Raw genomic sequence first — 21,834 nt, 5'->3', positions numbered from 1 at the left:
CTGCCTGCATGCCAGCGTATCGGTGTGACTTTCCTGCCATGTGCTGTGGTTGTGCACTTAGTGATGTCTCGTTGGTATTGCTGTGCTACAGGGAACATAGATCTTAAATCCCGATCAATTTCCCCACACCCTCATCAACTGTGTTTTTATTGGTATAGTTTTTTCCTACCTGGCGAAAACATGCCTGACTTTGAATGAGTATATCTCTCATAAACCAAGTCGGGCATCTTTTCCTAATAACTGCCCGTTGGAAGAACTTAAGCTAAGGGGGTCAGCAGGTGCAGGTGCTGTCGAGCTGCTCACAGTGGGGCTTGGGTCTGCAGGTGGCAGGATGCCCAGGGATGGAGGAAGCTAGCCCTGTATTTTAAGTGTTGGTAGAAAGTGCCAATCAATATTAATGGTAGAAAGTTTGGAGAATTTTTTAGTGTTAAAACTTTGCATCAGAGCATCACACAGTGCATCTGGATCTGTGGCTGGTGTGACGTTCACAGGTGCCGAATGTTTACTCTTGCTGGGTTGGACACTCGGTATCAGGTGCTTGACGTCGTCAGTCGTAACTGCCTGGCCCACAGCAAGCTGAGAAGCGTGCCACGTGAAGTGGCATTGTTCCCACCTCGGTTGGTTTCCTCTTTTTCCCTGGCACAGCCAGTCTTTCCGGGTAGGGCCAAATGCCAGGCGATTGTTCTGGTATCTGGTGTCTAGTCAGAGCCTGGAAGACAGGTTGCTACTTGCAGTTCTGGCGTTCGGGCTGCAGTATCGAACATTTTCACAAGATGTCCCCAAAAGGCCTTTGTCTGAATCCGGGGTAGGCTTGACAGCGTCAGATATCGATTCCCGATGAGAAATTCGGTACGGCGTCACAGGAAGAACGGATATAGCCAGCCCATCAATCCTAACTCGGTTTCTGTAGGTTAACCATGTTAAAAGGGCTTGGGGATATTTTTTAGTGTGTTTTTAATTAACTTTCCAAATGTATTCTTTGCAATAAGCCTAAGACCAAACTTGAAAGATTGGTTCTGAAATGAGTTACTGAAACAGGCCAGTGGCTGAAATATTCTTCCTTTTGTAAGTTCTGAGCTTGAGAATGAGGATCTTTCACGTCCTCAGGCCTGCAGGTGTCCTGAGAGTGGCATTGTGTTCGGGGAGCACGAGAGAGAAGCTAGTCTGATTTCTCCGCGTGGTCCCGTGTGAACTTCTGGCAGATAAATGTTGATTTGCTTTGTTTTGCTGAAAGGATGTAAAAACTTATAAACACAGTTTATTACACAAGGTGAATAAAGCAAAGAGGAGAGTGTTTAGGCCATGATGTTGTCTGAGTGTTTAGGGAGATTGTTGTTTTTCATTTCTTCTGTGTGAATGTGCTGCCTTCCTGCTGTCAGGACGGCAGGATCAGGAAGCTCTACTGACATTTGGAGAAGGTGACACACACTCTTAAGCCACATTATGAGATCTTGGAATACATCACAAGCTACAAAAAGTACCCTTTAAAATGACCTTTTATAAACAAACATACCAACAGCAAAGCAGCTGTTTAATTGTACATTCTGGAGGTTTCATTCCGAACTAAACTAAAGCTGCTTTTGTAGATAGTTTAGCTGTGGCTGACTCTTAGGAAGGAAGAAAAAAAAACAAAAACAAAAACAAAAAACCGTAACAGTTCATTAAGAAGAAGGTATTCACGTACCCGTGTTTCCCTTTGCTGGTTTTACATAAACATCCCTGGAGAATGTGAGCAGTTAGAAAGTCTATTTCCGTAGCAATCAGGTAGAAAGCTGATGGAATTCTAAGGGAAAGGTAAAATTAAACTCTATCAAACTACCCGGTGTTAGTGCACACTCAGAGTGTCTGCTTTTGTCCTGTCATTGGCGAGGGTTTGCCCTGTTCCCCAGGACTTCCATGCTGTCTGTGCTTAGTCAACCGCGACGTGGCGGCAGCCTCTGACTCTTGGTTCTGTCGACGACGTCGCCTGTGCTGCAGACCCGGGGCTTGTGGAGGAAGGTGAATCTTGGAAGTCTGGTCTAAAGCAGTGGTTCTCAAATGCATTCCAGTGTCAGAAACCCAACCGGTCTTGGTGTTTTGTGGCAAACCAAGAAACACAGCTCAAATAAATTCAGTATTCTGGCAAACTGAGAGACGACATACACTGAAATCTAGTCTAAGAAAATAATAACAAACATCAAAGGTGAAAGATAAAGTTTGCAGGAAGAAAGATAAATGGAAAAATTGTATTACTGTATGTTTTGCTGTAAATTAGAAAAGACGTTTTTATTTAATTTGAAGGCCAGAAGGCCTTGGGAGACGGTAAAGAATATTTTGCAAGAGTTGGGCTTGATCAGCAAGGGTTCAGGTACTTATTAAATAATAGCTAGTATTAATAATATGGCAGGATTATCACATTTCCTGATGTTCAATTATTTAAACTATAAGCTTAGAGCAGGATCATTTGTGATTTTTTTTATAGATCTCAAAATAGTAAAGTTTGTTTAAATGAGCACTTGCTTATAAAAGTATAAACTCCATTTACATAACCAGGATGGCGTCGTTATGTGCAAAACTGCTTTTCATGTGGCCAAAGAATGATTTTTTGATGATTACTGGAAATGGCTATGACTTCCAGTTTTGAGCATCACATGTTATTTCTGTAGTAGTATTATTATATGATTGACAGTTACAAAACAGGGGTTGGCTCGTGTTTGGCGAATATGAAGTGTGCCCACAGGCCATCAGGGTGGTTGTCGAAACCCTGAGGGAATTTTCACTGGAAACATTTTATCCTCTTCAGAATCAAAAGCAAAATGAGTATTACAACATCCGCATTTTACTAGCTGCTGTGTGAAGCGGAGAGTGGGTTAGAAAGTGGGAGTGGGGGGAGGAGACCCCTGCCGGGCATGGCAGTGAGAGGTGGTGGCTGCAGGCGAGGACAGAGAGGAGAGAGGATGACACCAGTGCTTTGCGCTTTGGCTCACCCATGGGGGAAGGAGCAGGTGCAGGAAGAAACATGGTGTTTGAGGTGCTGGTCAGACCACGGTGTAGAGGCCACGTAGGCGAGTGGATGTACAATTCTAGAATTCAGCAGGAGAGGAGTGGGCTGGAGGTGGCATTCAGGAGCTGTCAGCGTGTGGTTGGGTTGAAAGCCATGGTAACGTGGAATCACGGGGAGTGAGGGAGGGAAGGCAGGAGGAAGGGAAAGTAGCAGTTCTGGACCCTAGACTGAGCTCTAGGGAATATTACCATTGAGGAAAAAGGAAAACAAGAGTTTAGTATCTCAGAGATCAATAACGTAATGTTCAATAATGTAGGAAGTGAGTGATACTTCCTTAAGATCATAAACCTCCTCAAACAATAAATGAATGTAGTAAGGTAATAGGATATAAAACTAACACACAGGAATCAATAGCCTTTGTTCCCATAAACTAATCAAGTAATCAAATGAAGAAATACTGGAAGAGAAAAAGTCCCATTTACAATGGCAATAAAGCTGAAATAATTAGGAGTAAACTGAAGACATGCAAGACCTATATTGGGTAAAACTTCGAAACATGCATTTCATGTGTCTCCTGAAAGACGTGGAAGTAGATGCAAATCAGTGGGAAGACAGTCCTTGTTCTTGGACGACTCAACACCCAGGAAAGACATGAGATGAGAGTCTGCAAGGACGGCCCTTGGATATATAAAGGGGTGATCTGCTTCATTCATTCGGGGACCATCTGTAGTCTCCCTGCCACCGCCTGGGATCAGTCAGTTCTCCAAGGAGCCCTGGTTCATTTTAGTGGGAGGATGGTACTTAGAAACCACTTTCCGGGTGCTAGGAGTGCAGTTGGAATGTCCTTCAGCATTTCCAAAAATAAAAATGAGGCCAGGCGTGGTGACTCACACCTGTAATCCCAGCACTCTGGGAGGCCGAGGCAGGAGGATGACTTGAGCCCAGGAACTTGAGGTTACAGTGATTTAAAATGATGGACTCTAGCCTGGGTGACAGAGCAAAACCCTGTCCCAAAAAAAGAATTATTTTTCTATATCCTCTCTCAAGAAGATGACCTTTTGGGCCTTGACATGATGGCAGCCTTCAGCAAATGGTGGAGATGCCGTAACTGCCCCGGTCGCAGGTACAGGGAGCGGTCAGGGCGCTTGGAGGGGTAGGCGTGTTAGAACAGATGTGCTGTGAGAGACCAAAGGACCCAGCAGTAACCACTTTCCCTGGGAGCCCCACGGCCCCCGCTGCTCACTAAAGCAGTAGGGACTGGATAGGGGCCCACACTGCTGAGTGGCCCAGTGGCGGCTGTCCTCTGCGGGCCAGGCTTGACCGGAGAGGGACTGCGGTAGAACTGCGCACCCAGTGCCAAGTGGGGAGGTCAGAGCTGGGAGGCAACTTGCTGTCAGAAGCACAGTGGGTGACACTACCTAACAGGCAGCAGGGCCAGCATGACAACCCAGAAACAAGGTGCACAGGGACCCTCGCTAATGGCTGACGGACTGTGGCGTCCCTAGGGGTGAGACAGAGGGGCCAACAGACAGAGAGCTTGATTTGTGTGATTAACACAGATGGAGAGCTGATGAGCGAAGGCTGCTGTCAGCCACCACCAGAGGAGGTCACAAGTCCCGGGTGAGTTTGCAGATACAGCTGGTCATTTCCAGATGGACATGGGTCTGAGTCCCCCTGAGGATCCTGCAAGGCCAAGGCAAGTGTAGAAGATAAATACCCTCCCAGTCCCTCCTCCCAGGAACCACGGGCCCAGGGGAGCTACACATGGACAAGGCCATCTGCAGAACTTTGGAGGCCGGTGGATACAGGGTTCGACTTGGTGCTGCTACCAGGGGTCCTGGCTGCCCTGTTAGACGGGGCCTGACAGTGGCCAGGTGATACATGCAGTCCTGGCCCAAGGTGTCTCATGGTGGGTCCAGTGGAGTCACAGACTCACACTGCGGTCACTTTCCCATCCCTAAGTGCGAGTCCAGATGAAAACACTTAATAGCTGACAGACCTTCCAGTCGGATCTCTGATCCATGGAGTAGGAGCTGCTGTAGCAGGAAACGCCAGACAGAGCCCCCTAAACAGCCCTCCCGGCCAGGGCAGAAAACCAGAAGCAGCACCTCATCCTGGGTGGAGTTGCAGAGACCAGCGCCCTCTTTAAATACTCAGGGGACGAGGGACTCCCTGATGGACAACGGCAAGTGCTGCCACTGGCTAAATGGTGGCCCCTAATCACATCTGCTGTGCCGGGAATGTCTTCACTCAAACAGATCAGCACGGCCTTTGGCACCCGGTGTATGACTATTGATCTATCCCCATCGAGAGAGAATTGAAAACCATTTGTATTCTCACGGGAGGGCCAGCAGTTCACATTTATTGTCTCGTCTAGGGGCTGCGTTCACTCTCCTGTTCTCTGTCACAGCATCAAAATGGACAGTAGCTAAAGGGACATTGGATGTCTTGACATTCCAGTGACCCACTGTATTGATGGCATGATGCTAGTCAGACCCAGTGACCAGCAGATGGCGAGTACTCTGGGTGCCCTGGTAAGATGTGCATGTCAGAGAGCAAGATACAAACCCCCGAGCTTCAGGAAGTGGTCACACTGGTGAAGTTTTTAGGCGTCCCATGGTCTGGGCCTGCCAGAACGTCCTCTGTAAGGTCAAGATCGTGTTAGTGCACCTTTTACCCTGGAGGCCACAGCCTCTCAGATGGCCCCATGGATGCCCACCTCCTGGGGCTCATGCTCTTCTGGAATCCTCTCCTCTGGAGTATGAGCTGGCCAGTTGAATTTAGGACTCACTTCTTTTTTTAATTAGAGACAGGGTCTCGCTGTGTTGCCCAGGCTGGTCTCGAACTCCTGGCCTCAAGCGATCCTCCCACCTCGAGTTCCCAAAGTACTAGGATTACAGGCGTGAGCCACTGTGCCCAGCCGAGACTCACTTCTGATGGACAGAACATGGCAGAGTGATGGAGGCCACTTCTGACATTAGGCTGCAGAGGCTGTGGCTTCCCACTTGTATGTGTCCTCTGTTGCTCACTCTTTCCACGGGAAGCCAACTTCCAGGCTGTGAGCTGCTCCGTGGAGGGGCCCACGTGCCAAGGAGCTCAGGGAGGATTTTGATCAGCAGCCAGCGAGGACCTGAGGCCCTCAGTGCAGTGACCTCCAAGGATGGAATTCTTCTGAATACGTGCAAGTGGGCTTGCCGGGGATTGTCCCAGACAAGCCTTCCGAGGAAAGCGCAGCCCTGGTAGACACCTTGACTACAGCTGTGACGAACCTTGAGGCAGGGGCGCAGAGCTATGCCACACCCACATTCCTGACCACAGAGACTAAGATAATAAATACTTGTTCTTTTAGGCTGCTAAATTTGGGATTAGGTTGTTTTACAGAAATAGAAAACAAAGACAATCTTCTACCTCTAGGAAAGAGGTCTCTTTCTCTTGCTTGGCAAGATTTGAAGTTTGAAGGCAGCATATATCATATTTTATATGGCCACTAAGCACTTACTAGGAAACTTGGAAGTGCACTTTTGAATTTTGAGTGGAGCTGCCCATCACAGGCATTTTCAGATCCATGAAGTTGTGATGTTGGGTGGGTGTGTCAGCAATCCATTGTTCCACGAAAATGGTATGTCATTTTTCTTGATTTTCTCTATTTTCTATGGAGTGCTGGACATAATATATGAATAATTATCATTCGGAGCCTAGGATATTATCCTCTTCTACAAAGAATATACCTTTTCTTCTCTCAGCTGGCTAGTTTGGCACCAGCAATAAATCCTGAATCACTTGAATGCAATTTCAGAAATTGAGGTGAATTTAAGGTAGGTTTCATGAAATCCCTGCAAGGGCTGGTCTATTTCCGGTTCACATTCACTCCTGCAGTGTAGCCTTCCAGAGTCTCAGCCAAAGATGGGGCATTTACAAGAATCTCTCCCCTAAGCAGTCCTGGACTGTGGTCCCCCAACCCACAAAACTCAAAATCTCACCCTTTCAGCTGCCTCTTCCAGAATTGACTGACCCCTGAGTGAAAAATGGCCCCAAATGTTGGGCTTACCTCTCTGGGTTTCCTTTTGCTTCTATTTTTTTGGCTCCATAATATTTTACTACTAAATTAGCACTTTGATGCTATAAAACAGATTTTAAAAGGTCATATATATATATATATACACATTTTTTTTTTGAGACAGGGTCTTGCTCTGTCACCCAGGCTAGAGTGCAGTGGCATCATCATAGCTCACTGCAGCCTCAAACTCCTGGGCTGAAACGATCCTCCTGCCTCAGCCTCCCAAGTAGCTGGGACTACAGGCTCATGGCACTACACCCTGCTAATTTTTTCTATTTTTAGTAGCGACGGGGGTCTCTCTCACACAGGCAGTAGAGGGAAGCCCCATTTCCATCTTGCATCTCCTATCTCCTACCTTGAGGTAACCACTAATCTGAATGTACTGTATAGTTCTTATGGCTATGTCACTACTACATTTGTATACATTCATACACAATGTATAATATTGTTGACATTTTAAAATTGTACACAAATAGTACTTAACAGTACCTGTTCTTTTTATTTTATTTTATTTTATTTTTGAGACAGAGTCTCGCTCTGTTGCCTGGGTTGGAGTGAGTGCCGTGGCATCAGCCTAGCTTCACAGCAACCTCAAACTCCTGGGCTTAAGCGATCCTACTGCCTCAGCCTCCCAAGTAGCTGGGACTACAGGGATGCGCCACCATGCCCAGCTAATTTTTTCTATACATATTTTGAGTTGGCCAGATCATCTCTTTCTATTTTTTAGTAGAGACGGGGGTGTCACTCTTGCTCAGGCTGGTCTCGAACTCCTGACTTCGAGCGATCCACCCGCCTCAGCCTCCCAGAGTGCTAGGATTACAGGCGTGAGCCACCGCGCCCAGCCTGTTCTTTTTATTTTTAAACATTGTCGATCTAAAAGGAAGCAGCTGAGGAAAATTGACATGAGTGTGTGTGTGTGTGTGTGTGTGTGTGTGTGTGTGTGTGTGTGTGTCATATAAGTGCTTGAGGATAGCAACCCAGAAGCATAGATGCAAGTTGCCCAGAAAATACATTCCAATTAGCAGCAGTTACAAGTGGATTATGTTTTTTTTTAGAGACAGGGTCTCACTCTGTCCCCAGGCTGGAGTGCAGTGGTGTCATCATGGCTCACTCCAGCCTGGAACTCCTGGGCTCAAGCTATCCTCTCGCCACCGCCTCCCAAAGTGCAGAGATTACTGGTCTGAACCACTTCGGCTTTTTAAAAGGCAAAAATGGAGAACAAGCAATGGGTTGATACAAAGTCCTTTGTCAGGAATTCTCATTGGCTTACAGAAATAACATTGATTAGTGATTGGCTATACATTGTTAAGCTACAGGGTGTGGTTTTAGTGACTGGTGTGGCATTGTCAGGTCAATTTATGGCTACTTGTGGCAACAAGGAAGCAGTTTCAAGAGATGGATACACAACTCAAAGTGGGGAGTAAGATGCGATGTCTCATTTTAATCTCCTGGGGCCTGACAACGAAAGCACTTGCATTCTTCAGATAACGGTTCTTTTCTTTCCTCAGCATCCACCTTCTTTGCACCCTGATTTTTAAAAGCTCAGCATTAGGTTTGAGACCATCCCTTAGAACCCCCGCGAGAGCTCCGAGCCCGGCGGCCCTGGACCCTCGCTGGGGCACCCACCCCAAGCTCCTGCACGCCGCGCAGCCCCGCGGGCACCAGTCGGGGCTGCGGCTCCCACACCTCCCCGCATGGACCTTGGCGCTGGGGGCCGGAACCCGCCCGCCCGCAGGTACCCAGGGAGGGAAGCTGCCTTGGCAACCGGCTGCTCTCCTAGCAACCAGCGGCCCCCAGAGATGGCGTCATCATCCCGCGTCCGGGCCGGGCCCCGCCCCCGTGAGACCGCCGCTTGCCACTGGCTTGAGGGAAGACGGATGCAGGTCTTAGCCAATAGGAGGCACCGCACGCCCGAGGGCGGGACTGGCGCGTGGCCTGGGCTCAGGGCTCTGCCGGAAGCCGGCGTCGGCGGCGCAGCTGGCTCGCGAGGTGGGCTTAGGTGGACTCAGGTAGGCGCATGGTGCTGCGGCCGGGTGGCTATGAGGGCGCCGCGGCGACCCCGAGCCCCGGGCGGGCTTCTGCGAGCGTCCGCAGGACTGCGGCCCCTCCACGTGGGTGTGCAGGGTCCTCGCGCGTTGGGACCAGGGGCGGCCCTGGGGTCCGCGGAGCGGTGAGGAGGGCGGCCTGGCCTGGGGCCCGACACCTGCGTCTGCCCTCGGAGGGCCCAGCGAGGTGGAGCTGAGGACTCCGCTGGGTTCTAGGCCTCAGGGCCGTCCGCCCTTGCCGTGGCGCTGGCCTTAGTGTCTTACTCTGTGGATGCGAGTGGCAGTTCATTAAGCCTTAGCTGCCCTGCCATGCTTTTAAGCTCTCACTTTCTGTCATAAGCACGCTTTGCGTTTTCTTCCATCTTTCATTCATTTACAAAACATTCATTGGGTTCCTCTTGTGTGTCGGCACTGTTCTAGGCGCTGGGCGACAGCTGTGAGCAGAGTGGAGACAGGTGAGCCCGCTTTCCAGAGGGGAGAGACAGGTGGGTAAGGTGCACACGTCAGGTGGTGGTAGGCATCACGGAGAAGGGTCAGAATGGGGAGCAGGTGCAGGAGGAAGACACTAGAAGAACATTCCAGGTAGAGGAGACAGCAGGGAGTCCTGTGGGGGGGGGGGGGCGCAAGTGAGCAGGAGAGAGAGAAGAGGTGAGATCTCAGAGACTTAAAAGGCCTGCAAGGACTTTGACTTTTCCTCCAAGTGGAAGGGGAAACCTTGGGAGGTTTTCCAGCAGAGGTGAGACATAATCTGACTTAGGTATTTTATTTTATTTTGTTTATTTATTTTTTTAGAGGCAGGGTCTTGCTCTGTTGCCCAGGCTAGAATGCAGTGGTGTTTTCATAGCTCACTGTAACCTCGAACTCCTGGGCTCAAGCGACGCTCCTGCCTCAGCCTCCCAAGTAGCTGGGGCTACAGGCTCATGCCACCACACTGGGCTAATTTTTTATTTTTTTGTAGCGATGGGTATTGCTGTGTTGCCCAGGCTGGTTTTGAACTCCTGGCCTCCAGCGATCCTCCTGCGTTGGCCTCCCAAAGTGCTAGGATTGCAGGCGTCAGCCACCGCACCTGGCTGATTTAGGTATTTTATTTTATTTATTTATTTATTTATTTATTTTGAGACAGAGTGTCGCTTTGTTGCCCTGGCTAGAGTGAGTGCCGTGGTGTCAGCCTAGCTCACAGCAACCTCAAACTCCTGGGCTTAAGCGATCCTACTGCCTCAGCCTCCTGAGTAGCTGGGACTACAAGCATGCACCACAATGCCCGGCTAATTTTTTCTGTATATATTTTAGTTGGCCAGATAATTTCTTTCTATTTTTTTTTAGTAGAGACGGGGTCTTGCTCTTGCTCAGGCTGGTCTCGAACTCCTGACCTCGAGCGATCCACCCGCCTCGGCCTCCCAGAGTGCTAGGATTACAGGTGTGAGCCACCGCGCCTGGCCTGATTTAGGTATTTTAAAAGTCATTCTGGGTGCTGTGTTGGAAATCGACTGGAGGGACAGAGGCAGAATTCTGTGAGAGATCAGTCAGAGGCTATGAATGAGCTAAGTGGAAGGTGGTGGCTTGGACCAGCATACTAATGGTAGAGGCAGTAAAAGGTAGTCAAACTGTGGATGTATTTCAAAGATAGAGCCAATAGAATTTAGTGGTGGGTCAGAAGACTGTGAAAAAGAGGGGAGTTGTGGATGGCACCAGGGTTTTAAGCTTGAGCTAAAATTTGAATTTCATCTGATGGCTGTTTATAGAGAGGACAGACACTGGGAAGATCAGGTTTGTGGAGGATGCACAGGAGTTTTGATTATGACATGTTAAATTTGAGATGATATGTATGTAGGTGAGAGATATATATGTATATATATATGACGTTATATATGTATATATATATGACGTTATATATATGGTTGGGTTGGCAGTGTAGTTCAGGGAGAGGGTTAAGAAGAGATCTCTAAATATAGAAAGCTAGAAGTCATCAGCATCTAGTTGGCATTTGGAACCACATGACCCAGTGAGATCACCGAGGGAATGAGGAAGCTGAGCACTAAGCCTGGGGTCATCCAGTGTTCAAGGTCAGGGCGATGAAGGGGTAGGCGTGCTGTCTGTGCTGGGCACCAAGTGAAAAACGCATATCAAGAGGGAAGGAGGGATCAACTGTCAAACTCTGCTGTCAGGTCAAGTAAGTTGTGTACTGAGGATTGACAATGGGATTGAGCCACCTGGGTGTCATTGTGGTAGGGTGGTTAGGGTAGAAGGCTGATGGGGGAGGGTGCACAGGTAGGTGGGGACGGAGGTTAGAGACAGTGCAATTGGACAGCTCTTGAGGATTTTGCTGCAGAACAGAGATGTGAAACTGCGTGGAAGGGCATGTAGTGTTGAGAGAATTGTTAAGATATGGAAGATCATAATTGATTCAGTAGAGGGAAGAGCTGATGACACAGGAGAGGAAGAAATTGCTTAGAGTGATGCCCTTGAGTAGGTGGGGGTGGGAGGGGAGGAGACCTCTTGCTGAGTGGAAGGGTTAGTCTTGATAGGAGCGTGGACATGCTGGTTGATGGGCAGATGTGGGAGCTTGTGGGAGTTCCCTCTGATTGTTTCTGTGTTGTCAGTGATCAGGAAGTAAGGCCATCTACTGAGAACACAGAATCTGGAGAAGATGTTGGAGATTTGGGGGATTAGGAGAGGTGAAGGGGTGAATCAGTCTGGGAGAGGAGCTGGAGTAGGGAAGTGTAGTGGAACTGCCAGGCAGCACTAAGATCTCCTGAGGTGAGTGGTTTTGAATTTAAACTGAGACAGTCAGCCTAGTCTTGTGGGTTCCCCAGCCACGTGAAGTTCAAGGCATTTAGCAGACAACAGGCGGGTAGGCACCATGAAGGGAGAGAGGTACAAGGGAGCTGCAAGCGTATGTGTGAGGGAGTGATGACAATGCTGGTCCGTGGAAATTGTGGGTGTCAGAGCAGAGAGGGATGAGGGACATTAAAACATAGGATCAGCTGGGTGTGGTGGCTCATGCCTGTAATCCTAGCACTCTGGGAGGCTGAGGCGGGTGGATTGTTTGAGCTCAGGAGTTCGAGACCAGCCTGAGCAAGAGCGTCTCTATTAAAAATAGAAAGAAATTATCCAAACAACCAAAATGTACACACACACACACAAATTAGCTGGGTATGGTGGCACATGCCTGTAGTCCCAGCTACTCGGAAGGCTGAGGCAGAAGGATTGCTTGAACCCAGGAGTTTGAGGTTGCTGTGAGCTAGGCTTGATGCCACGGCACTCTAGCCCAGGGAACAGAGTGAGACTCTGTCTCAAAAAACAAAACAAAACAAAACAGAAAACAAACATAGGATCAACAAGTGCAGGTCTTAGTGGAGTTGTTGAAAGATTATTGGACTCTGGGGTGCCCAGAGGAGAGTGGCTGGAAAGGACTGGAATGACGGGAGTGGGCTTTGTGAGTGGGATGCTTGGCGTTGAAACGGTGGTGGGCTTGGAGTTACTGCAGTGACAGGCTTTGGTATGGCCATGGGAGGGAGGGAGGGAGTGGAGTCAGTGAGCAGAGTGGCAGAGGCCAGGGAGGCTGCTCCTCTAAGTGGGTGAGTCAGAACTGGGCTCGCCATGGGTTGGCGTAGACGGGCCAAGCCACAGTCCTGGTGCAGGATCTAGGGCTGGCTCCTGGACTCCTCCACTGATCTCTTAGGGTTTGTGGATTACGAGGGCCCAGACCCGCTTTCGAGGTAGGCTTTGCCCAGTGAGTTGGGAGGTGCCCCTCTCTCAAACCTGCCAGACCACAGCAGAGGTCACTAAGATGTGCTGGGTGAGAGCCACAGCTGCGGCTGTGGGTGGTATTTTCAGGTTTAAAAAAAGATTTTGTTTTTCCCCTTTAGGCTGATTTATTTTTTGAGGTTCTGTGGAGTTTCTTTTCAGCCCTAGAGACCTCCAGCTTTAGCCTGTTTTTGTGGTCTTATCCTCACTGGTGACAGAGCCCAGCTCCCTCCCTGTCTTCCTCCTGCTTGTCTGACCCGTCTGTCAGCTTTCTGCTTGTGGCACTGTTTGCTTCTTTGAACACTTTTGAGCTGGTATTTTAATGTAATTTTTTTCTTCTTTTATTGTAGAAATTACAGAAAAGTATAAGAATAAAACATTCTTATAATCCTACCCTCTACAATGTTAATATTTTAGTGTATTTCCTTCTAGTTTTTACCTTTGTGCATATTTGTGTATAATTTTTCTTACAAGACGAGGGTCATGTTGTGTATGCATAGATTTATACCCTCTTTTAATGTTACTCATATGACGGAATGTTCTCTGACACAGTTGTTGATGGTTACGTGTAATATTCCTTTGCACAAAGGAGTCATTCATTTACCCAACCTGCTATTTGTGGACAATTATGGTGTTTTTAGTTTTTTAATATTACAGATAGTGTTGCCATTATCACCCTTGTATGTAAATCTCTGCCCATGATTATTTCATTAGGATAAATTCCTAGAAGTGGAATTACTAGACCAAAGGACTTGATGGACTTGGTAAAGTTTATAAAATTACCTTTAGAAAGCCTGTACCAATTTATTCTTCCATTAGCAGGGTGTGATAATGTCCTTTTCATCATTCTTGGCCAATAGTGGATAATATAATTTTAAAAAATGTTCTATGTAAAAAAAATGACATTTTAAAACCTGCCAGATTAGCTAAGAGCTGTAGGAGGCTGAGGTAGGAGGATTGCTTGAGGCCAGGAGTTCAAGACCAGCATGGACAATATCGCAAGACCACATCTCTACAAAAAAATAAAAAAATTAGCCAGGTGTGGTGGCACATGCCTTAGTCCCAGCTACTTGGGCAGGAGGATCACTTAAGCCCAGGAGTTGGAGGCTGCAGTCCTGCACTCCAGCCTCGGTGACAGAGTAAGGCCCTGTCTCAAAAAAAAAAAAAAAAATTAGTTAAGTAATGTGTGTATATCGTTAAAACACTCAAATGGTACTAGAAGACTTAAAAGCAGCAGTCACCTATCCTAACCCCCTGTCATGCTTCTCAGAGGCAAGCCCAGTTTAATCTTCTAGCTGTTTTGACTAGATTTACTTCTGTATTTCTAAATAATATGCTTATAGTGAGATTTTTTTTGTTTACCAATTTTGAGCTTAATCTGTTGATGTTCTACTCTGATGGGTATGCCTCAGTTTCCTCATCTATGTGCTTACCTCCATTGGTCACAAGAAGTAAATGGCTAATGTATGTAAAGCACTGAGCATAGGGCCTGGCCCATGGTAAGTTCTCCATATGTACTGATTTTAGCGGTGATTACTAGGATGGTTAGTGTTCTTAACATCCGTGCTCCCTCCAGACCCTCTTCCAGTCACCACATACAGCAAAGAACTTCAGTTGGCATTGTTTTATAGAAGTTAATCTGAGTCACTAGATTTTTTTTGCAGAAAGGCCTGTAAGGAAAAAATAACATTGATAAGATGTCTTGATGCTTTCTGACACAGTGACGTCAAGCTATCTATGTGCTGCTGCTACTGCCTTGGCTGGTAGACATGACGCACAGCTTGGATGGCACAAATATGGTTCTCTACAACAAACCCTTTAGCAAATGTATTTCCCCTCCATTTATTTTATTTATTTATTTTTAAAACAGCACTTGGGTATTATATTTTTAAATTTATGGTCAATAACTTGAGAGAGATTACAGTTTGTGGGTTTTTGGTTTTTTTTTTAGTGTATTTAGGTGTTGTACAGCCATTACCACAGTCTAATTTTATAATTTTTTCCTTTTTCCAAAAGAAACCCTGTACTCATTAGCAGTCACTCACTCTTCCTTCCCCCTGCCCTATCCCAAAATAACCACTAATCTTTCTGTGTCTATAACTTATCCTGAACATTTCATATAAATGGGATTATACAATATATGGTTTTTTGTGAGTGACTTCTTTCACTGAGCATAATGTTTTCAAAGTTTATCTATGTTGTAGCAGGTGTCAGTATTTAATTTCTTTTTGTGGCTAAATAATACTCTATGAATACACCACATTTTATCTTTTCATCTATTGGTGGGCTTTTAGCTTGTTTCCACCTTCTGGATATTATGGACAATACTGCTATGAACATTAGTGTACAAATTTTTATGGGGATGTGTTCATTTCTCTTGGCTGTATAGCTAGGAGTGGAATTGCTGAGTCATATGGTAACTGTATGTTTAACTTTTTGAGGAACTTCCAGACTGTTTTCCAAAATGGCTGCACCAATTATGTTCTGTCAGCAATGAATGAGGGTTCCAATTTCTCCACATCTTCATCAATATTTGTTATTGTCTTTTTTATTCTAGCCATCCTAGTGAGTGTGAAGTGGTATCTCCTTTGATTTGCATTGCCTAAATGACTAATGAAGTTGAGCATCTTTTTTTTTTTTGGAGAGAGCCTTGCTCTGTTGCCCAGATTGGAGTGTAGTGGTGTCATCATGGCTCACTGCAACCTCAAACTCCTGGGCTCAAGGGATCTTCCTGCCTCAGCCTCCTAAGCAGCTGGGACTATAGGCACATGCCACCATGCCTGGCTAATTTTTCTATTTTTGGTAGATGGGATCTCACTCTTTCTCAGGCTGGTCTTGAACTCACTCCTGACCTCAAGCGCGATCCTCCCACCTCGGCCTCCCAAAGTTCTGGGATTATAGGCTTGAGCCACTGTGCGTGGCCTTGAGCATCTTTTTATGTGCTTATTGGCCATTTTTGTATCTTTTTTGGAGAAATGTCTATCTGAATCCTTTGCCCATTTTTAAATTGGGTTATTTGTCTTTTATTGAGTTATAAGGGGTCTTTATGTCTTTTGGGTACAAGTCTCTTGTCAGATAAATGATTTGTAGCTATTTTATCCAATACAGTGGGTTATCTTTTTACTTTCTTAGCATCATTTGCAGTACAAAAGTTTTAAATTTTGATGTAGTGCAATTTATCTGTTTTTTCTTTTGCTGCTTATGTTTTTGGTGTCATATCTAAGAGCCCATTGCCTAATCCAAAGTCATGAAGATTTACTTCTAGGAATTTTATAGTTTTAGTGCTTACATTTAGGATTTTGATCTATTTTGAATTAATTTTTGTGCATGGTGTGAGATAGGGCTTCAGATTCATTCTTTGGCATGTGGATAGCCAGTTGTCCCAGCACCATTTCTTGAAAAGATTATTCTTTCCCACTGAGTTGTTGTGGCACCCTTGTTGAAAATCAGTTGACCATAAATGAAAGTAAACATCATTTTCTATAGTAAACATTCGTTGTCTCAAAGCTATGAGTCACTGTCTCTTAGAACCATTAAAAGAAACATTTCTATAATATGGAAAAGTCTTTTCCCCTTTTTTAGCAAATAGACTTAGTGATTGAGTTTTTTAATGATAACATACAGAATGAATATAGATTTAACTTTTATAGTAACTGGTATGTAAATATTTGCTGAACTTTTCTTATTTCTCTCACAAGGTAATTGGCTGGTACAGTCCTTTGTCTTTTCCAAGCCCCTGTGTGAACAGTCTCTCATTCTTTCAAGATTTCTTATTACACTGCTAATTGAAATTTGTAGTCTCTGGCTTCAGATACTTTTTTTTTTTTTTTTTTTTTGAGACAGTCTCACTCTGTTGCCCGGGCTAGAGTGCTGTGGCATCAGCCTAACTCACAGCAACCTCAAACTCCTGGGCTCAAGCAATCCTACTGCTTCAGCCTCCCAGGTAGCTAGGACTACAGGCATATGCCACCATGCCTGGCTAATTTTTTCTACATATTTTTAGTTGTCTGGTTAATTTCTTTCTATTTTTTAGTAGAGATGGGGCCCTGCTCTTGCTCAGGCTGCTCTTTAACTCCTGACCTCGAGCGATCCTCCTGCCTCGGCCTCCCAGAGTGCTAGGATTACAGGTGTGAGCCACTGCGCCGGGCCTGCCTTCAGATGCTTTTTAACAATAAGGCTTAATTAAAGAATGTGGAGCTTGGAATTTCCTGATTCTGTAATAGTAATATTCTTTCAATGTGGTATAATCAATGATAGCCCCAAACAGAACAGAGGGAGTCCTTGGTGCTGGCTCTGTCGTTTGGCACGGGGCCCGCTGCTGTTTGACTGTTTCCTTGGTTTCTGCCCTTGCCTGGAACCCCAGGTTCACCTTGTACTCCCCTGGCTCTTTCTCACAGATAATGGTATTTAGACCCAAATTTGGGCACCAGGTGTACTCATTGCCCCTGGGCCCTTTCCATTATGATCATCCTTTTTGAAATCGCTGCTTTCCTTTAACCCTTTCTTGCTTTCATTATTTTTGTGTAGCAGTTTCCTCCTGAGAATGTGAGCTCCATGCGGGCATGTGTGTGGCTGTCTGGTCCAGCCAGGAATAGCTCCTGGCCTGTGAAATGCACTCCGGAGGTGGTAACAGAGTGAACAGTGAGTGACAGCTTCTAGGCAGCATGTGGAGAGCAGGATTGCAGGTGGCAGGATTGCAGGTGGCAGGTGTGTATATACGTAATGCCACCTACCATGCCTGGAGATGTAATTTCCCTGTTTGCCCCTGTGGACGGGGGAGACTTATGTATTAGTAAGTCTGTTCATGAAGGAGAGGGACGCCTGGGTGAGTGGGTGTGAGGGCAGGAGGCTCTGCTCAGGACACTTGTGACCTTGGCACATCTTTGGGGCTTCCTCTGTCTCTGGCCGCTTGGCATGTCATGGGCTCAGGGCCTCTGCACCCTCTGCATGACACTCCCCTCCCTGGCTCACACAGTCTTCTCTGGTCGTGCTCTGATCCTCATAGAGGCCTCCTGACATGCTCTCGTGTCTCTGTGAATCTCTTGTCACACTGGGCTCACTTTATCTTGCTTATTTTCTTGGTAGCATTTATCTCTGTGTAAAAGTGCAACTCGTTTACTTGTATGAGTAGCCTGTGTTTCCGTCTGGAAAGGGAGCTCCAGGAGGTCAAGGCTCTTGTTTGCCACACTTTTTGCTGTGTGTTCAGCATCCACGCAGTGCCTGGTGCAGAGCTGACTGTTAGTAAATATTTGTTGAAGGAGTGAATTGTATTTTTGAACATCAATTGATAGAGTCCAAAATGCATTCTGTTATCAGGGGAAGGGATACCATTCTGGTATCATTGGGTCTGTGTGCCCACCCCATACACACACAGTCTTGAACAGCATCTCTAAAGTATACAAAGTATGTATCTATATATTATTAGATATAAGGGTTTGCCGCGTCATGACATTTCACTCAGTGATGGGCTGCATGTGTGACAGTGCTCCCCTCTGATTATAATACAGTATTTTTACTGTGCTTATTCTAAGTTTAGATACAAAAATACTTACCATAATGTTACAGCTGCCCGCAGTGTTCAGCATAGTAACATGCCGCACAGGTTTGTGGTGTAGGAGCAATAGCCGTACTGTATAGCACAGCCTAGGTGTCCAGTGGGCTTTGCCGTCTAGGTGTGCATAAGTCCTCTCTGCCGTTTGCACAATACAATTCCTAACAGTGAATTTCTCGGGGCATATCCCTTGTGTTAAGTGACACATGACTATTTAAAAATCTGGAATATGGGGAATGAAGCCACTGGGGTGAGCTCTGGATAAATAAAAGGAAGTTATTCGTGATTTGTCAGAATAAAAGTTGATATGAGTAGGCCTCGTAAATAGAATTTTAAAGGACTGTTATTAAAGAAGAATCTTCATTTTTTAAGCATTCAACCTTGGGGAAAAAAGCGAAATAAAGCAGAGCTGTAAAAAAAATAGAAAGTCCCTTGTAATCCCACCTCCTATATGCAAATGAGGTTACAGCTTTTGTTTATATCCCTCAGACAATTTCACATATATGTGTATGTATGTATATATGTGTGTGTGTATATATGTGCTTTCTCTGTTACTGTTGTTATTTTCAGTATTATTTTCTTAGAAACAAAATTGGATAAGACTACAAAGTATTCTCTTTTCCGCTCTGTGTCTGTAGTACCACCTCATTTATTTTAATTTCTGTGTGGGATTTCACCTTATTGGTGTGTCCTGATTTACTGATTTGATCCTTTATTGATGTGTGAGTGATTTCTACTGAAGACAAGTGTAACAAGAAGCACTGTGTGTGTGTGTGTGTGTGTGTGTCTGTATTGCTGGTTGTCAAAGCATGTCTCTCAGTGCCAGAAGTACCTTTCATACCCTGCGCATGAGGCCCACATCATAGCTTCTGGGATGCTGGAAAATTGTTTTCTGTTTTCAGCTCCTTTTTAGGTTCCATCCAGTGAGGGCAGCAGGGGAGACTGGAAGCTGGTAGGTGGTGGGAGGGTGGGGTGTGAGGGGGAGGTATAGATAGGAGTGGCAGTTGAGGTGGCAGGTGTAGAGGTGGGGGGTGAGGGGGTGGGGTAGGGGTGAAGTGGGGTGGGAGTGAGGGGGTGGGGTGGGAGCGAGGTGTGGGGGCAGTATAGGTGTGGGGGGAGGAAGGGTGAGAGGGTGGGGGATGAGGGACAGTATAGGGGTAGGGGGAGTGGGGAGGGGTGCTGTAGGGGTGGGGTGGGGGCTAGGGGCCTCTTCCTGTGCTTTCTGTTGCTCCCTGCAGCAGCAGGCTGGTTAGTTCCTGCTTCTCCTAGAAGCAGCCTGACCACGCCCGCCCCGTCCCTCAGGTCCCTCCCCAGAGGTCTCAGGGTCACAGCCAGCATCTCTCCACCAGGTCCAGGGCTGTCTGCCTCTCCCCCTCCCATGTGCGTCCAGGTCCTGGCAGCCTCTGTCATTCCTCATGGTTCCCTCATGGCACAGTCCCACAAAGGAAATTGGTTTTACAATTCATGAGCTTATTTTCTCTCTCTCTCTCTTTTTTTTTTTTTAAGACAGAGTCTCTACTCTGTTGCCCTGAGTAGAGTGACATGGCATCAGCATAGCTCACAGCAACCTCAAACTCCTGAGCTTAGATGGTCCTCCTTCAGCCTCTCAAGTAGCTGGGACTACAGGTGTGCGCCACCACGCCTGGCTAATTTCTTTCTGTTTTTTGTAGAGACGGGGTGTCGCTTTTGCTGAGGCTGGTCTCAAACTCCTGACCTCAAGCGATCCTCCTTCCTCGGCCTCCCAGGGTGCTAGGATGACAAGTGTGAGCCACCGCGCCTGGCCTCTTTTCTGATTTGTGCTTGGAGCTCTGGACACTGCTATGCTTGGGAAGATACACCTCACTAGAGGCATCTTAGGTCCCCGCACACTCAGATGAGGCATCCTGGGCTCACTGTGGTCCTCCACCCCTGAGCACCTCTGTAGTGCCGTGGCTTCCCCAGTTGATGGCAGAGTCTGAGTTAGTCCATACTAGTAGAAAATAAAAATAATTCAGAATGTTCAATAATTAGGGAATAGACAGATTTCACCTTTGGAAAATTATGATTTTGTCACTAAAAATGGCATCTCTCTTAATCTTGAAAGCTTTGTGCTCATGTTAAGTTAGAAATACAGAATATATAATTTATGTATAATTGCAGCTATGATAAATAAAGACACTCAGAAAAAAGAAAGGAAATACATCAAAATGTTAAGTTGGTTGTCCCTAGGTGATAAAACTAGGGGGTTTGACTTTCTTTCAACTTTTGTATATTTTGCATATTTTCTGAAGTACCTTTGTATTTCTTTTATTATATAATAGGAAAATGCTCTCCCCCGCTTTGTTTAAAAATGGTATACGGCCTAAGAGCTTTTATTTTCTAGGTCTTTAGCAATTTAGTTTCTCTGTTGCAGGATGGCAAAACAGAAGAGAAAAGTTTCTGAAGTGACAGAGAAAAAGAAGAAGTTGAAAGCGTCAGCAGAAGAGACACTGCTGGCACCTGAGGCCACACCAGGCCATAAGGAAACGCACCTCCAGGTAAGGCTGCTGCGGGTGCCCACACGACGCTCGCCTGGTCCTTCTCGGGGTCTGCTCTGGTAACCACCTAACCCTGAGGGAGAGTGGGAGTGCTCCCACTGCCGGTCTCTCTGGATGGAGCAGAGGGTGGACACATTACTCGTGGACGCGATCAGTGCCTTCTAAAAGCAACTGTGGGACAAATAAGAATTTTAGTACGTCTTAGGTTGGAACACCATTACTGCCTTTTCTTCAGCCACCAAATCTCCAGACTGCTGTTTTGGGTGCTGTGTTTTTTTTTTCCTTTTTTTTGATGGGTGCTGTGTTTTATGGGGGACTTTGATGGAGGTGCACAGGGTGGTGAGGGGCCTGGGGCTGGGCCTCTGGTGGTGCTCTTAGGAAGGGGCGGGTGGGGTGGCAGCTTTGCAGGTGGACAGGAGATCGCTCCTCACGTTGACAGATGCAGCAGCAAGGCCTGGAAACCTGCATTTGGAAACTCACATTTATGTTCGTGTCTACCTTAATACAAATACTGGGAGTTTGAAAATCACTTGTTATCATCACTTTTGAAACCATATGCAGTGGATTACGAATAACATTGTGATTTGAATAGCCACCATCATTCACTTAAAAAAATACGTGAACAATCTCTTTCTGAAGTTATTTATTTTTATTCTTAGAAGTATTTTATTGTTCACTGTATAATACTTATTTGCCACAAAAGAAGTATATACATTTAAATTTAAAAAATAAAAAAAATTTTGTTACCTACCCAGTTCTGAGCATTAAAATTTTTCTTCTATATTGAACTGTTTTTAAAATTACTAGTATCCAATTGACCAAAACAGCATAATAGATTGCAGATTTTGACAAACTGTTCAACATTAAGTGAAATCTGATTAGGTGTGCATCACAGAATGATAATGGCATTATCATATGGCATTATATTGCATAAT

The 21,834-nt window shown here is 46.1% G+C and overlaps 1 protein-coding gene across 2 annotated transcripts in view; it reads left to right on the top strand.

Annotated features, from left to right (window-relative positions):
- Positions 1 to 8,892: 8,892 nt before the first annotated feature.
- C2H7orf50 (chromosome 2 C7orf50 homolog) overlaps positions 8,893 to 21,834 on the top strand; it is a 120,100-nt gene continuing 107,158 nt past the window's right edge. Inside the window, exons 1-3 of one of the 2 annotated variants that reach the window (XM_045542946.1) lie at positions 8,893 to 9,049; positions 9,506 to 9,540; positions 20,776 to 20,899. In XM_045542946.1, the coding sequence (XP_045398902.1) occupies positions 8,918 to 9,049; positions 9,506 to 9,540; positions 20,776 to 20,899 (291 nt within the window). In that variant the 5' untranslated portion in view covers positions 8,893 to 8,917. Of the gene's footprint in view, positions 9,050 to 9,505; positions 9,541 to 11,119; positions 11,256 to 20,775; positions 20,900 to 21,834 lie in introns of those variants that run through there. The other variant, XM_045542947.1, reaches the window with a different exon arrangement.

Source organism: Lemur catta, chromosome 2 (assembly GCF_020740605.2).
Source record: "Lemur catta isolate mLemCat1 chromosome 2, mLemCat1.pri, whole genome shotgun sequence".
Lineage (NCBI taxonomy): Eukaryota > Metazoa > Chordata > Mammalia > Primates > Lemuridae > Lemur > Lemur catta.
Note: the sequence above shows the minus strand (reverse complement) of the source record. Positions and strands in the feature narration are given on the sequence as shown.